This window comes from Oncorhynchus keta, chromosome 1, assembly GCF_023373465.1.
Source record: "Oncorhynchus keta strain PuntledgeMale-10-30-2019 chromosome 1, Oket_V2, whole genome shotgun sequence".
NCBI classification, from domain to species: Eukaryota; Metazoa; Chordata; class Actinopteri; order Salmoniformes; family Salmonidae; genus Oncorhynchus; species Oncorhynchus keta.
In genome coordinates, this window is record NC_068421.1 from 75,158,171 (window position 1) to 75,173,989 (window position 15,819).

Consider the following 15,819-nt stretch of genomic DNA (forward strand, 5'->3'; position numbering starts at 1 on the left):
TTCTGCACTTTCACAGTATGATACTTTCTTCGAAAAAGTATGTATTTAATCAAAAGATAACATAGCATACATATATCATATGAATACTTGCATTACTTTACATGGCTCACTCTGTAGGCTTCCTATCAGTATGGGATAGAGAGCGGATCTTATCGGTTGTACGGGTGCATTGAGGAGGCAGCCTTGATGTTTGTCTTGATGTTGCATGGCATTTTCCCTGAAAAATAAAATAAACAAATCAGTTACAGAGCAGTCTTTTTCTCAATACCTGAATGGTCTGGTACATTTTAAGTTATTTTTTTGTCCAGGACTAGGAATAATCTGTGTCTGAAAAACCAACTGCCCTTATTATTCAGGTCTATAGAACCTTTAGTTATGGCCTTAAAGTGAATAAAACACTTAAGTGTAGCAAAGCAAGACTCAGGTCTATATGTCATTCAGGATCTTCATACCTGGCTGTCCTTGCTGCTGAGGAGCACCAGGCCCCATGCCTTGCTGCTGGCCTGAACCCCCACCGATGGTGACCTGCTGTAAGGTGGGACCTCCGCTCATCATGGGCCCTTGTCCTGTGTGTCCAGGGGCCACAGGACCAGGGGGCCTGCACTTCGAAAGCCCCTTCCCAAATCCCACCGCTGCCACCAGAGCATTGGTGTCAGCAGGGTTGAAAGATGGTTTGTTCTGCCGTATAGCTAAAACAGAGAGGAGAGTGCATAGGTATAAACTACATACCATGGATTTTAGGTTAGACCACCTGTACATCTTGAGTACATAAGAATCAATAAACTCCATAACAGTTCTTACGTTAGCATATATGTAAATGTTCCCAGGTAAAAAGGGAATCTTGGTTCAATCAGTGTACCTGCACTGTCTGCATCCCTGTCATCGCGAGGATTGTTCAGTTTCTCCAGTAGATTTGAACAGAGTTTGTTCAGTGTCTGGATTTGTTTCTGTTGGGAGAAAAACAAGGCATTATTTTGTTACTCCAACTTGAGTTGTTGGATAGATAGACTACAATGTACATGGGTGCATTACATGACAAGCACCATTTTACTTTGTGTCTTCCCACCACACAACATGAGTTCGTGTTCATTTGGGCATATGTAACTAACTGTTATAGTACCGTAACCTCATTCCACAGCTTGAAATGTACGCACAAACGTTCGCAAACAGTTACATGTGTTTGAGAGGCAGATGACCCTGATCTGAGGCGTAGTACGGCCAGTGTGGCGAAAAATGGAGGAAGCTCACCTGCTAAAAAAACACAGTGACGTCCGTCACGCTGGCTTGAAGTGGCTTCAATATTTTATTATCCTTTTCAGCAACAGGTGGATGTATAATTTCCCTCAGTAGTATGAAAATGATACAGGTCTCCTTATGTGAACCAGGGAGCTGCTTTCCTCTCAAACTGCGGTATGATTAGATGAAGACCAAGTCGGTTTACCTGTGCCACCTCAGGTCCTATCCGGGCAGCTTCCGCACTCAGCTGTTTCTCCTGCTCCTCCACCTCAGGATCAGGCTTGGTGCGCAGGTGATCCGGCACAATCTCATGGCTGAACACAGGCACGCGTTGCTCTGTCAGTTTCTGGAGAGAGGGGGCAGTGTGTACGGCGGTAAGCAAAGACTAGGGTATGTCATCACCAATAAATCCATGCTTATCGAAAATTTCAAGCATTTCTCTACAGCTGGCCATGCTTTCCTCCTGGCTACCCCAACCCCGGCCAACAAACAGCACCGCACCCCTCGCAGCTACAGTGGGAGAACAAGTATTTGATACACTGCCAATTTTGCAGGTTGTCCAACTTACAAAGCATGTAGAGGTCTGTAATTTTTAATCATAGGTACAGTTCAACTGTGAGAGATGGAATCTAAATCAAAAATCCAGAAAATCACATTGTATGATTTTTAAGTAATTAATTTGCATTTTATTGCATGACATATGTATTTGATACATCAGAAAAGCAGAACTTAATATTTGGTACAGAAACCTGTGTTTGCAATTACAGAGATCATACATTTTTCAAACTGTGGACCCAGCTCTCTTCAGGTCATTGACCAGGTCCTGTCGTGTAGCTCTGGGCTGATCCCTCACCTTCCTCATGATCATTGATGCCCCACGAGGTGAGATCATGCATGGAGCCCCGGACCGAGGGTGATTGACCATCATCTTGAACTTCTTCCATTTTCGAATAATTGTGCCAACAGTTGTTGCTGTCTCACCAAGCTGCTGCTGCGCCTATTGTCCTGTAGCCCATCCCAGCCTTGTGCAGGCCTACAATTTATGGCAGATTTCCTTACACCCTCTCTGGTCTTGGTCATTGTGGAGAGGTTGGAGTCTGTTTGATTGAGTGTGTGGACAGGTGTCTTTTATACAGGTAATGAGTTCAAACAGGTGCAGTTAATACAGGTAATGAGTGGAGAACAGGAGGGCTTCTTAAAGAAAAACTAAATAAAAAACTAACTAAAAACTAAGGTCTGTGAGAGCCGGAATTCTTACTGGTTGGTAGGTGATCAAATACTTATGTCATACAATAAAATGCAAATTAATTACTTTAAAATCATACAATGTGATTTTCTGGATTTTTGTTTTAGATTCCATCTCTCACATTTGAAGTGTACCTATGATAAAAATTACAGACCTCTACATGCTTTGTAAGTAGGAAAACCTGCAAAATCGGCAGTGTATCACTTGTTCTCCCCACTGTACTTGCCCGAGCCTCCCCAGCTTCCCCTTCACCCATATCCAGATCACAGATGTTCTGAAAGAGCTGCAAAACCCGGACCCGTACAAATCAGCTGGGCTAGACAATTTGTACCCTCTCTATAATTATCTGCCGCCATTGTTGCAACCCCTATTACCAGTCTGTTCAACCTCTTATTTCGTCCGAGATCCCTAAAGATTGGAAAGCTGCCACGGTCATCCCCCTCTTCAAAGGGGGAGACACTCTAGACCCAAACTGTTACAGACCTATATCCATCCTTCCTGCCTTTCTAAAGTCTTTCAAAGCCAAGTTAATAAACAGATCACTGACCATTTTGAATCCCACTGTACCTTCTCCGCTGTGCAATCCGGTTTCCAAGCTGGTCACGGGTGCACCTCAGCCACGCTCAAGGTACTAAACGATATTATAACTGACATCGATAAAAGACAGTACTGTGCAGCAGTCTTCACCGACCTTGCCAAGGCTTTCGACTCTGTCAATCACTTCTTATTGGCACACTCAATAGCCTTGGTTTCTCAAATAACTGCCTTGCCTGGTTCACCAACTACTTTGCAGATAGAGTTCAGTGTGTAAAATCGGAGGGCCTGTTGTCCAGACCTCTGGCAGTCTATGGGGGTACCACAGGGTTCAATTCTTGGGCAGACTCTTTTCTCTGTATATATCAACGATGTCACTCTTGCTGCGGGTGATTCCCTGATCCACCTCTACGCAGACAACACCATTCTGTATACTTCTGGCCCCTCTTTGGACACTGTGTTAACTAACCTCCAGACGAGCTTCAATGCAATACAACTCTCCTTCCGTGGTCTCCAACTGCTCTTAAACACTAGCAAAAATAAATGCATGCTTTTCAACTGTTCGCTGCCACACCCGCCCGACTAGTATCACTACTCTGGATGGTCACTACTCTGGACGGTTCTTACCTAGAATACGTGGACAACTACAAATACCTAGGCGTCTGGCTAGACTGTAAACTCTCCTTCCAGACTCATATCAAACATCTCTAATCCAAAATCCAATCAAGAATCGGCTTTCTATTTCGCAACAAAGCCTCATTCACTTACGCCGCCAAACTTACCCTAGTAAAACTGACTATGCTACCGATCTTCGACTTTGGCAATATCATCTACAAAATAGCTTCCAATACTCTACTCAGCAAATTGGATGCAGTCTATCACAGCGCCATCAGTTTTTTTTATAACCAAAGCGCATTATACCACCCACCACTGCGACATGTATGCTCTAGTCAGCTGGCCCTCACTACATATTCGTCGCCAGACCCACTAGCTCCAGGTCATCTACAAGTCTATGCTAGGTAAAGCTCCGCCTTATCTCAGCTCACTGGTCACGATAACACCCACCCGTAGCATGCGCTCCAGCAGGTATATCTCACGGTTCATCCCCAAAGCCAACACCTAATTTGGCCTCCTTTCCTTCCAGTTCTCTGCTGCCAGTGACTGAACGAATTGCAAAAATCGCTGAAGCTGGAGACTTACATTTCCCTCACTAACTTTAACATCAGCTATCTGAGCAGCTAACCAATCGCTGCAGCTGTCCATAGTCCATCTGTAAATAGCCCACCCAATCTACCTACCTCTTCCCCATATTGTTTTTATTTACTTTGCTGTTCTTTTGCACACCAGTATCACTACTTACACACCATCATCTGCTCATCTATCACTCCAGTGTTAATCTGCTAAATTGTAATTACTTTGCTACTATTTATTGCCATACCTCCTCATGCCATTTGCACACACTGTATATAGACCTTTTTTTCTATCGTGTTGACTGTACGCTTGTTTATTCCAAGTAACTCTGTGTTGTTGTTTCTGTCGCACTGCTTTGCTTTATCTTGGCCAGGTCGCAGTTGTAAATGAGAACTTTTTCTCAACTATCTTAACTGGTAAAATAAAGGTGAAATAAAATAAATAAATGTGTGTCTGAAAAACTATTCTCCTCTGGCCTGGTTAAACCAGACTCAATGCTGTTCTCACCATTGTTTCACTGCCTGAGTACAGCATTCAGTCTGGTTTAACCAGGCTAATCCTCATCCACAGAAAATATACTCACAGCTAGTTCTTCATCCCTGTCTGGAGACAACAGCAGGGGGATGATGATCTGCTGGCGGAAAGATGGCGTCTTCTCATTCCGCAACAGTTTATTGATGGTGTTCAACTGACCAGACAAGAGGGCAAAGTTGTCCAACACAGAGGGCCTATTGTCCAGGTATAGAGAGACAACAACTTCATGAATGAACTATTAGAGTACCTTTATTTTCATACAATTATATTAATTTATCCAAATAGGTAACCAAGTCTCGCAATTGCTTTCAGCAATGCCATCCAAAAGCAACACTGGGACCTAGCTGGCTTACTCCAAACGTATCATATGCAATTTAGATACAAAGCCATTTTTACATCAGCCGATCAGATGACGATGTGTGAAAATATGGCATAATTTAACAGCCCGACACCCAAATACGCATCCAAAAAAGTATAATGCATAATTATGGAAGAATCAATCAATCAAATGTATTTAAAAGCTCTTTTTACATCAGCAGATGCTTATACAGAAACCTAGTCTAAATCCCCAAACAGCCAGCAATGCAGATGTAGAAGCACGGTGGTTAAAAAAATCCCTAGAATGGAAGGAACATAGGAAGAAACCAGGCAAGCATACGATCTAAAGTTAGCTAACTAACGTTAGTATTTAGCTCGTCACTTGCTAGGTAGCAGATTGTAACCGGCTAATGTGATGCAGTCAGCCATCTGGGAACAAAGCAGCTAATTGTCTGACTAGACTATATTTTTAATAGCTATAGCAGCTAAGTTAGTCACTTACCATGTCAGTCGTTCATACTCGTTTTCCAACTTGTAGATGAAACTGTGAAGAGCGTTTTTTAGATGAGCTACGCGGGAAATAAGCGATTCCACGGATGCGTCCAGCAATTTTTCTTCCCGTTGCTTGACAGAAACAAAAAAAAAAGACATTTGATTAATAACGCGTTAACATTTAGCTCTTAGTGAGTCGCTAGCAGTAACTTGGGGCAACGTTAGCTGAATACAAATAAGCATGTCATGCGCTATGAGGAACTGTACTTAATTTAAGACAATTGACTGGTTCAGAATTTAACATTTTGTCGAAAAGCCACCGTACCTGCATTTTATTAGGGTAGCGAACCTGCTGGCTAGCGAAATAAATATCTACCGGAAGTAAATAATGCGTGCAACAGTGGGCATGCTCCGCTCAGAATCATTTTGGTTTACGTTTTAAGTTCCAAACCTTTGTAATTAGCCAGACAATCGTGTGTTACTTTGAGTCGTTATGCCGTGAAATTCTCAATAAAATATTTTATACCACTTATCTGCACTCTTTTTCAGAAAGCTGGCATATTGGAATCAAAAGTAGAACTACAAAACCGTTGAAGGCCTAGCTGTTGAACTCCGGTGGAGAAACGAATACCGAAGCATCCAGGTCACGTGTGGTTTATAACTAAATAAACAAAATACAACGACTAGCCTGCAGTCGTGTATGAAAACGAAGTGAATAAGTCAGTATATGTCAGTCGTTATGCCATACAAGGCATGGCAGACAAACAGGACAATGAGATAATTTACTGAGGTTCATGTGTTTGTAACTCTGAGTTGCCACTAGCTTGTTAAACTAACTAACTTCTACAATTAATTTCAAACAGTCAGCAGAGTAACTTGAGCTAGGGGTGTTGCAAAACGCTCGCGCCTGAACTGACCTAGCATACTAAATTCCACTCCATGGTGAAGGAAGTGGAGTTTAGTCCGCTAGAAGTGAGCATACCAAAGATGTCCCCTGTATTTGCTGTCAAATACAAGGGACAATTACAACAACTAGCTAGCCATATCAAACGTATCTAATGCATTAGCTTGACAGGCCGTATAAAGCTATAGACCGGTTGTTTTGCCAGTGCGTCACATGAGTCGAATTGGGATCAGATTGCTGCTCATTTAGCTTTATGTCACCCATTTCATGGCATATGATAGTGTCAGGAAGACTTCACACAGAATATGCAAACTGATGTAAGGTAGTTTAATGTGATTAAGCCGTGTTGTGACAGAAGTCCAGTATCTTTGCTAATATGTAGGCTATTAAACCACATTACTGAACAAAGGGCACAGAGTCCTTCCCTTGCAGACCAGATAATTGATTATTTTAGTTAATGAGGATGTCAAAGTTCATCAGTATGTTGGCAGAAGCAGGGTCCAGGACAACATCCTGACTCTTCTCAAAGGGCTCTGTCATTTTTTTCACGAGATAACACCAAATGTTCTAATTCTTACTCTTTGTCTTCTTCAGGTGGAGGAGCCAGACCAGGTGTACCTGCTAATGAAGGAGGAATACCGTATCTCACGCAACGTACGTCTTGCCTGGTTCCTGGGCAAGCTCAATCGGGTCATCTGGCCGGTCCCAAAGTCTGAACTGGTGGGTTAACTAGCTCTACTGGAGGAGATGTAGCTAGACTTTTGTGCTGTCGCTCCAATGATAACGACTATAAGTGTTGGCAAAACAGCGTAAACAGATCTGCGACCAGCCCAGAAATCATGTAAAGTGTTAAATCAGAATATATTTTATGAGATTCTTCAAAGTAGCCACACTTTGCCTTGATGACAGCTTTGCACACTCTTGGCATTCTCTCAGCCAGCTTCTCCTGGAATGCTTTTCCAACAATCTTGAATTTTTACCCACATATGCTGAGCACTTGGCTGCTTTTTCTTCACTCTGCGGTCCAACTCGGCCCAAACCATCTCAATTGGGTTGAGGTCGGCTACTTGTGGAGGCCAGGTCATCTGATGCAGCACTCCATCACTCATTCTTGGTAAAATAGCCCTTACACAACCTGGAGGTGTGTTTTGTAATTTTCCTGTTGAAAAATAAATGATAGTTCCACTCAGCGCAAACCAAATGGGATGGCGGATCGCTTCAGAATGCTGTGGTAGGCATGCAGGATATGTGTGCCTTGAATTCTAAATAAATCACATACAGTGTCACTAGCAAATCACCATCACACCTCCTCCTCCATGCTTCACGGTGGGAACCGGACATGCAGAGATCATCCGTTCATCTACTCACAAAGACACAGCGTTTGCAACCAAAAATAAAACATTTGGACTGGTCTAATGTCCATTGCTCATGTTTCTTGGCCCAAGAAAGTCTCTTTTTCTTATTGGTGTCCTTTAGTAGTGGTTTCTTTTCAGCAGTTCGAACAAGAAGGCCTGATTTACACAGTCCCCTCTGAACAGTTGATGTTGAGATGTCTGTTACTTGAACTCTGAAGCATTTATTTGTGACTGCACTTGAAGAAACTTTTAAAGTTCTTGAAGTGTTCCTGATTGACTAACCTCCATGTCTTAAAGTAATGATTTATTTGAGCTTTATTGCCATAATATGGATTTGGTATTTTACCAAATAGGGCTATCTTCTGTATACCACCCCTATCTTATCACAACACAACTGATTGACTCAAATGCATTACGAAGGAAAGAAATTCCACAAATGAACTTTTAACAAGGCAGACCTGTTAATTGAAATCCATTCCAGGTGACTACCTCATGAAGCTCGTTGAGAGTGTGCAAAGCTGTCATTAAGGCAAATGGTGGCTACTTTGAAGAATATAAAATATATTTGATTTGTTTAACATATTTTTGGGTTACTCCATGATTCCATATGTGTTATTTCATAGTTGTGATGTCGACACTATTATTCTACAATGTTGAAAATAGTTTAAAAAAATGAAGAACCTTGGAATGAGTAGGTGTCCAAACTTTTGACTGGTACTGTATATATAAATATTGGCTCATAACTCCACCTATACAACAACAACAGGCCTATCACTATACACCCTTTAAGCAGGCTTCATTAAGACAAGGGCATCCACACACACAAAATAGAATGCAAAAGGTGTTTTTAAAAAACATTCTAAAATACTGTATTTGAGAATAATGTGGACTTACCTGACTAAATACATTGGATGTATGCAGACTGTTTTAAGGACAGCTTTTTTCCATTTACGTAACATTGCAAAAATCAGAAACTTTCTGTCCAAAAATGATGCACTTGAGTGGGTTGAGTCACTGATGTGATCTTCCTGTCTGGGTTGGCGCCCCCCCCCCTTGGGTTGTGCCATGGCGGAGATCTGCCCTGTCTCAGGATGGTAAGTTGGTTGTTGAAGATATCCCTCTTTTATCTTTATTTAACCAGCAAGTCAGTTAAGAACAAATTCTTATTTTCAATGAAGGCCTAGGAACAGTGGGTTAACTGCCTGTTCAGGGGCAGAACGGCAGATTTGTACCGTGTCAGCTCAGGGGATTAAACTTGCAACCTTCCGGTTACTAGTCCAAAGCTCTAACCACTAGGCTACCCTGCCGCCCCAGGGTAGCCTAGTGCTTTGGCAAAGTGGGTGGGGTTATATTCTTCCTGTTTTGCCCTGTCTGGGGGTATCATCGAATGGGGCCACAGTGTCTCCTGACGCCTCCTGTCTCAGCCTCCAGTATTTATGCTGCAGTAGTTTGTGTCGGGGGGCTAGGATCAGTTTGTTATATCTGGAGTACTTCTCCTGTCTTATCCGGTGTCCTGTGTGAATTTAAGTATGCTCTCTCTAATTCTCTTTCTCTCTCTCCAGAAGAGGACTGGCCCACCCCTCATAGCCTGGTTCCTCTCTAGGTTTCTTCCTAGGTTTTGGCCTTTCTAGGGAGTTTTTCCTAGCCACTGTGCTTCTACACCTGCATTGCTTGATGTTTGGGGTTTTAGGCTGGGTTTCTGTACAGCACTTTGAGATATCAGCTGATATATGAAGGGCTATATAAATACATTTGTTTTGCTGTAGCCCAAGTGGCCATCGCAGGCACATAATAAAGCCATGAATAGCCGTAGCATTATTCTCACTATTTCAATCACCATTTTATAATCAGAAAGCAACCAAAAAAAGGTTCCTTTTGTAATGGAAGGATTTGTATGGAAAGAGAAGTTGAAGCCTGCATTAGATATATTGTCGTTCTCATAATAACCACATGTGGTTTTACCGCAACAGAGTAGTGGTGGGAAACAAACAAAAGTGGCCACATCTCACACAAAAACGGATAAATAATGAAATCACAGATAACTAAAAGTGAGCAGGAGAACTTATAAATTGTCTACAATAATTACAACGACTTCTCAAGCACCAAATTGAGTAAATGTCTGATCTTCATTGGAAGCCTATTCCAGTATTCAATTTCAAGAAGCCTACTTCAAGCCCCTTGTAATTTTTCGAAATTGCAGGGGTGAAAGTAAGGTGGTACGGTCCATTACAGCGTCCCTGCAAAATAAATAGTGGGGGTACGTCGTACCAGTAAAACATGAGTCTATCACAATAATGAAAACAAAATGTCAAATCTATTGGCTATTACACCACTATTTATCATTACCGCATGCCAGAGGAATGATGAATTTGCGAATGGACTTGAAAACAGGTGGTATAACCTACACACCAAAATGTGGTGGTTCGACGAGAACACTGACATTTTGTCAAGGCAGAGATGAGTGGTCGACAATGAGACGCGCGCGGACAGCAGTGGAGGCATAAATTCTGGGAAAGATGTGGCTTTCTATTCACCACTGTTTGGATGTAGGAAATATGTTGCAGGTGGATGAATTTGCACGGGTAGCCTAGTAAAGGAGGCATTTGAAGTGATTTTTGACAATCAGATGAAAACATCATGACTGGTAGTGTTTATGCCACAATAAAAGGCCATACGTTTATGGTCCGACGAGGTCCTATTGAATAGGGATTATTTATGTCATTCTATGATTAGGCCCATAAAAAGTACTGTACCGGGAAGAAATTCGATCTACTTTCACCCCTGGGTGTTACATAAAAACCAAAATGTATTTGTTACGGTATTTCATTACCAGATCATATTGTGAATAAGTCCATTAGGCTATGTAATTTGTTGTCATTATATCCAGAATTATTAATAGGAATAGTTTTGGGTGTTGCACAATAGTCTATCCTACACAATTGTGTACAGTAAACTCTGTCCAATCTGAGGCTAAAAAACATATGAAAATGTGAACTCATTACCTTGATGCTTTCTCTGTTAAATCTTGCGAGACCCTGCTGTAAATCAAGCAAACAACCGATGAACATCAATTCGCTAGGGATATTAGATCTAACGTGGATCCAGGACCAGCTGTCTTCACCGTCATAAAAAATGAGACACCAAAATATTCTAGACGTTCCTCACCAACAGTTTTTTACAGCACTTGGGCTGTTGTTGCAACAGCTGTTCTTCACTTGACTGTCATTCAGAAATTCCTTCCTGGATCAGATGATGATGTGGGAAAATATGGCATAATTAAACAACTCGACACCCAAATGCGCATCCAAAAAAGTATAATGCATAATTATGGAACAATCAATCAATCAAATGTATTTAAAAGCCCTTTTTACATCAGCAGATGCTAATACAGAAACCCAGCCTAAAACCCCAAAGAGCAAGCTTTGCAGATGTAGAAGCACGGTAGCTATGAAAAACTCCCTAGAAAGGTAGGCACTTAGGAAGAAACCTTGAGGGGAACCAGGCTCTGAGGAGTGGCCAGTCCTCTTCTGGCTGTGCCGGGTTGACATAAGAGTACGTGGCCATTAATGCCAGATAGTTTTTAAAAAGATGTTCATAGATGACCAGCAGCGTCAAATAATGGTCAAAATGGTTGTAGAGGGTGCAACAGGTCAACACCTCAGTAGTAAATGTCAATTCGCTTTTCATAGCCAAGCATTCGGAGGTTGAGACGGCAGATGCGGTGGAGGGAGAGAGAGAGTGTCGAAACAGCAGGTCCGGGACAAGTTAGCATGTCCTGTGAACAGAAATACAAAGTTTTATGTTTGGGGGAAATACAACACATTACTGAGTACCACTCCATATTTTCAAGCATAGAGGTGGCTGTGTCATGTTATGGGCCTTGAAAAATAGGGGTAGGGTTGTAGAGAATTGAAAGACCATGAATGTAATAAGAAACCTTAGGTGCTGGCTTAAGACCAATAGTAACCACTACAGAATGTCAGGTCAGAACAAGGATTAGGAGGGTGTCCAGTTTAAGGGGAGTTTAATGTAAGATGTCCACACACATCACACATCTATCCACTCATGGTTCAGATAACTGAGAATCATATCCAGTGAGAACTGACATTAACTATGTGGTCGTTTAGATGCACACACAATTAAACATCAGACATACAGGGATTAAGTCCACAGGAGAAAAAGTTCAGCAGGAGGGAACTGGGGACGTGCTCATCAGGATGGGGAAGCATGTTTTTGACCACACAGCGTTCTCGGGTCATAGACTAACTGAAAATGAAGTCCCGGGAATCAAGGCAACTGATGGGCTGAAGGAGATGTGGTGATAAGTATTTGGCGTGACCTTGACCAATAAATAAGACACTGACAAAAGTGGGGGTCCTCTGAATGGGAGACTAAGCTGCCCAACTAGAACTAACCAGGATGGCTAGAATCAGCTGGCTGCTTTAACAAGTATGCTAAAGCAAAGGAGAAAATCGTAGAGGGAAACCTGGTTCAGTCTGCTTTCCATCAGACACTGGGAGATGAATTCACATTTTACCAGGACAATAATCTAAACACAAGGCCACATCTACACTGGAGTTGCTTACCAAGATGCCAACTTTCAGTTTTGACTTACATCTATGGCAAAACCTTGAAATGGTTGTCAAGCAATGATCAACAAACAACTCATTTGAGAGGTTGAAGAATAAAAATTAAAAAAAAAAAAGGGCAAATATTGCACAATCCAGGTTAGAGACTTACCCAGAATGACTCACAGCTTTAATCGCTGCCAGAGGTGCTTCTACAAAGTATTGACTCGGGTGTGAATACTTATGTAAAAGAGATATTTCTGAATTTCATTTTCAATAAATTTGGAAACATTCCTAAAAATATGTTTTGACTTTGTCGTTATGGGGTATTAAGCAGTGCTTAATTTGAGCCGGACCCTGCTAGAACCAGATCCGGGACCTCTCTGAGTTGACTTTGTTCATTCAGACACCTTCTTTCTTGGATCCGGTACCTCTCGCGGCGTTATTTATAAATTATTTCACCGTTTGCAAATACATAAATAAAATATATTTTTTACTTTTTACCCATTTTTCTCAATTTCGTGATATCCAATTGGTAGTTAGTCTTGTCACATCGCTGCAACTCCCATATGGACTTTGTAAGAGATGAAGGTCAAAACACGACCCTGCCAAGCCGCACTGCTTTTTGACACTGCTTGCCTAACCTGGAAGCCAGCCGCACGAATGTGTCAGAGGAAACACCATACAACTGGCGACTGAAGTCAGCGTGCATGCACCTGGCCCGCCACAAGGAGTCCGATGGGACAAGGACATCCCGGGCCGGCTAAACCTTACCCGGACAACTCTGGGCCAATTTTGCGTCGCCTCATGGGTCTCCCGGTCGCGGCCGGCTGCAACACAGCCTGGGATCAAACCCGGGTCTATAGTGACGCCTCAAGCACTGCTTTTCATTTTTTTTTTGTGCAAACAGTGAAACAATGAATAAATAATGTCGCAAGAGGTACTGTTAAATTAAGTTGGCTCCTCGTTATTTCTCCTGCCCCATCATCATGTAAAAGTCTGGTGATCCTTCTGTGTAATCATCCTAATCATCCTATCCTGGGCCCCCATGAAAGATATCAGTTTGGGCCCCCATGAAAGATATCACTTTGGGCCCCCATGAAAGATATCACTTTGGGCCCCCATGAAAGATATCACTTTGGGCCCCCATGAAAGATAACCACCACAGGCCACACCATCCCTGCGCAATTGCTGTAACCATACACCTCCAGAACCCAATCGACCCGTTCAAAGCTTTAAATAACTCTACCTTTGCAGGCTTGCAACTCTCTTGTAGTCCAATATTTACTGTACGATATTTACTGACAGTGAGCTGTGAAAATATAACACTGTGCAGACATTCAGGCAACACTCTGCAGTGGAATTTGCTATTTGATGCAAGACTGATACCCTCTATAAGAAATGAGCAATTACAATTCTTGAATGTAAAATTCTCTTAACTTTAATGAATAACTTAAAATAAATATAACTTAAATATACATTAGCCTCTTCAATTCAAATAAATTAACATTATCATCTATAGAAAGATATAATAAACAAAATAATAAAATCAGCAGAAGATTTTTGAACTAAGTATACCTACCAACTAGAAAATAAGCAGCTGTAAAAATTGGAAACAAAATGAAAAGGCCTGATGGTGTCGCTAGAGGTAAGGCCAAGTGGTCACCAAATCAATAGGTTTCTTCCACTTTGGGTCTTGATTGTGCAAAATGACTTTTATGGCAATCCAGCCATTACTTTGAGATATATCTTGTTCTTAGTCTGTTCTCATCCCTGTTCTCAGCCTCTGGGCATCGTGTTTGTAGTGATCCAATATCCATAGCCATTTAACAGTTATCACTGACCCTTGCTCAGCCTTACTCACCAAGAGCCCAGTGCTGAGCCTTCTTGCTAGCAAAGTCACTGATCTAGTCTTTGAAGTCCAGCTCTCTAGCTAACTGACTTTCAACGGACAGCATGGCAAGACTGTGAATCCTGTCCTGGGACATAGTTTTGACTTACTGAAGCTCTCTCTCACCACCCGCAACAGTCACAGGCAGTGTGCAACATATAAGTATGAATCTTAGAAATTGCATTCAGGAGACCAAGAGGGGACAAGTTAGGGGGGGTGGCAGCATATACCGTGTTCAGGTGTCTTACTTCATTTTGAAGTAGATGTAAGATCTCTGGAATACTTCATGATCAGTGGTTGGCACACAGAAGGGACTTTATCCTCACTAATCTGCCCAACATTCAGAACAGCAGAAATTCTTCTACAATCTTTGCATTGCTGTGGAACCTAGTGTCCAAGTCACTTATGATGTTGTCCATAACAGTAAAAAAAACACTGTTTCGAAACACTGTTGCTGCACTGTCCTGAGCCGTCTCCTCTTGAGAGGTCTCATCATGGAATCTCTTTCTCTGGCGGCTGTGTTCCTTGCTAAATTAAGGTGCAACATCCATTTGCGTAACAGTCAGTGTTTCCACAGACAGGAGAGACTCCCATCCTTCTCTAAGAGCCTGCATCTCTTCCTTTAAGGCTCTGATATTGGCTGCGTCTGTTTCAAGATTTTTCCTGACTGGAGAATCACATTCCTGTCCTCAATACATTGCAGTACCTGCAATTATGCCAATTGACATGTCATTCAACACAATGCTGCTCACCTCCTTCTTCAGTTGGGAGTAGGGCTGGTTCAGGGAGGTGGGGATGGGGAGACAGGGCTACTGACCCTGAAGCTGCATCTGTTGGGCCTGGCACCGGGCAGGGACAACTGATTTTAGTATGAACTACAAAACTCCTCAAAGTTTGCCTGCATTGATTAAATGTCGGCTAAAAGAGGAGCGAAATGTAAACACTCAGAACATTCTGTGAAGGTATTAAGTAATTAATGTTAGAGGAGCAAAAGTAGCCTATTTCACTATGGACTAAGCTAACAGGATAATTTCCACCACTCACGGACTACAACCCACCTTTCTTTGTGAAAAATTAGGTGACATACTGTCGCCCTTTCTTTTCTCTCGCCTGTCTTTTTCTTTTCTTTCTTTTCATTTTTGGAGCCAAATATTTCTTTGGGAAGCTGAGACATAATGCTCCACCAGCACTCCTCACTCGCAATTCACTGCTAGCAAGTACCGTTTGTGCCTGGTTTGGGGGCAGGACCGAACCATTTCATGTAGATAGAGGGAGGGGAGGGGGGGGGCAATACAGAGGCTCTCTGGATGTTTACTTTTTGACAAAAACAAGACAAATCAACCATTTCGTTTTATTAGTACATTGTAAATAAAATATTGTATTCATGATTATAGGTTAATAATTTAATATTGAAAATGTTTTACCTAATGTTCTAATATTTGTTTAGGGCCCCTGTCAGTCACAGGACCTAACAGAATCGTCCTAACTTTCCCCCCATATGGCGCCCCTGGGTGTAAAGTACTTAAGTAAAATTACTTTAAAGTACTACT

At 42.1% G+C, this 15,819-nt stretch overlaps 2 protein-coding genes and 1 long non-coding RNA gene across 15 annotated transcripts in view; 1 reads left to right on the forward strand and 2 right to left on the reverse strand.

Annotated features, from left to right (window-relative positions):
• Positions 1 to 3: 3 nt before the first annotated feature.
• Positions 4 to 6,018, reverse strand: LOC118378251 (mediator of RNA polymerase II transcription subunit 8-like). 2 transcript variants are annotated; one of them, XM_035765224.2, is made up of 7 exons: positions 5,877 to 6,018; positions 5,562 to 5,683; positions 4,791 to 4,935; positions 1,442 to 1,582; positions 860 to 947; positions 453 to 689; positions 4 to 217 (listed from the first exon to the last, which is right to left on the reverse strand). In XM_035765224.2, the coding sequence occupies exons 1-7, from the start codon at positions 5,880 to 5,882 to the stop codon at positions 150 to 152; spliced, it is 807 nt and encodes a 268-aa protein (XP_035621117.1). In that variant the 5' UTR covers positions 5,883 to 6,018; the 3' UTR covers positions 4 to 149. The 2 variants fall into 2 exon arrangements, with proteins under 2 accessions (XP_035621117.1, XP_035621115.1); XM_035765222.2 differs by lacking the exon at positions 5,877 to 6,018 and having other exon boundaries at positions 5,562 to 5,861.
• A 30-nt stretch (positions 6,019 to 6,048) lies between these two features.
• The window catches only part of LOC118378252 (KICSTOR complex protein SZT2-like), a 47,150-nt gene continuing 37,379 nt past the window's right edge, over positions 6,049 to 15,819 (forward strand). For 9 of the 12 annotated variants that reach the window (XM_052460941.1, XM_052460942.1, XM_052460946.1 and 6 more), the window contains exons 1-2: positions 6,049 to 6,194; positions 7,050 to 7,175. The gene's annotated coding sequence lies outside the window, so the exon portion shown is untranslated. The other 3 variants (XM_052460928.1, XM_052460934.1, XM_052460930.1) reach the window with 3 other exon arrangements.
• On the reverse strand, positions 9,954 to 15,481 carry LOC118378253 (uncharacterized). The gene is made up of 3 exons (XR_004824407.2): positions 15,328 to 15,481; positions 15,022 to 15,108; positions 9,954 to 11,585 (listed from the first exon to the last, which is right to left on the reverse strand). It is a non-coding gene; the product is annotated as an uncharacterized LOC118378253 (long non-coding RNA).

Bases quoted from the DNA above. Each gene is read 5' to 3' on its own strand.
- LOC118378251 (XM_035765222.2), bottom strand. From the start codon at position 5,710: ATGTCTTTTTTTTTTGTTTCTGTCAAGCAACGGGAAGAAAAATTGCTG. The intron at 1,583-4,790 runs GTGAGTATATTT...CCCTCTCTCCAG, and splicing joins ACAGGGATGAAGAACTAGCT to AAACTGACAGAGCAACGCGT. The intron at 218-452 runs GTATGAAGATCC...TTTATTTTTCAG, and splicing joins TCAGCAGCAAGGACAGCCAG to GGAAAATGCCATGCAACATC.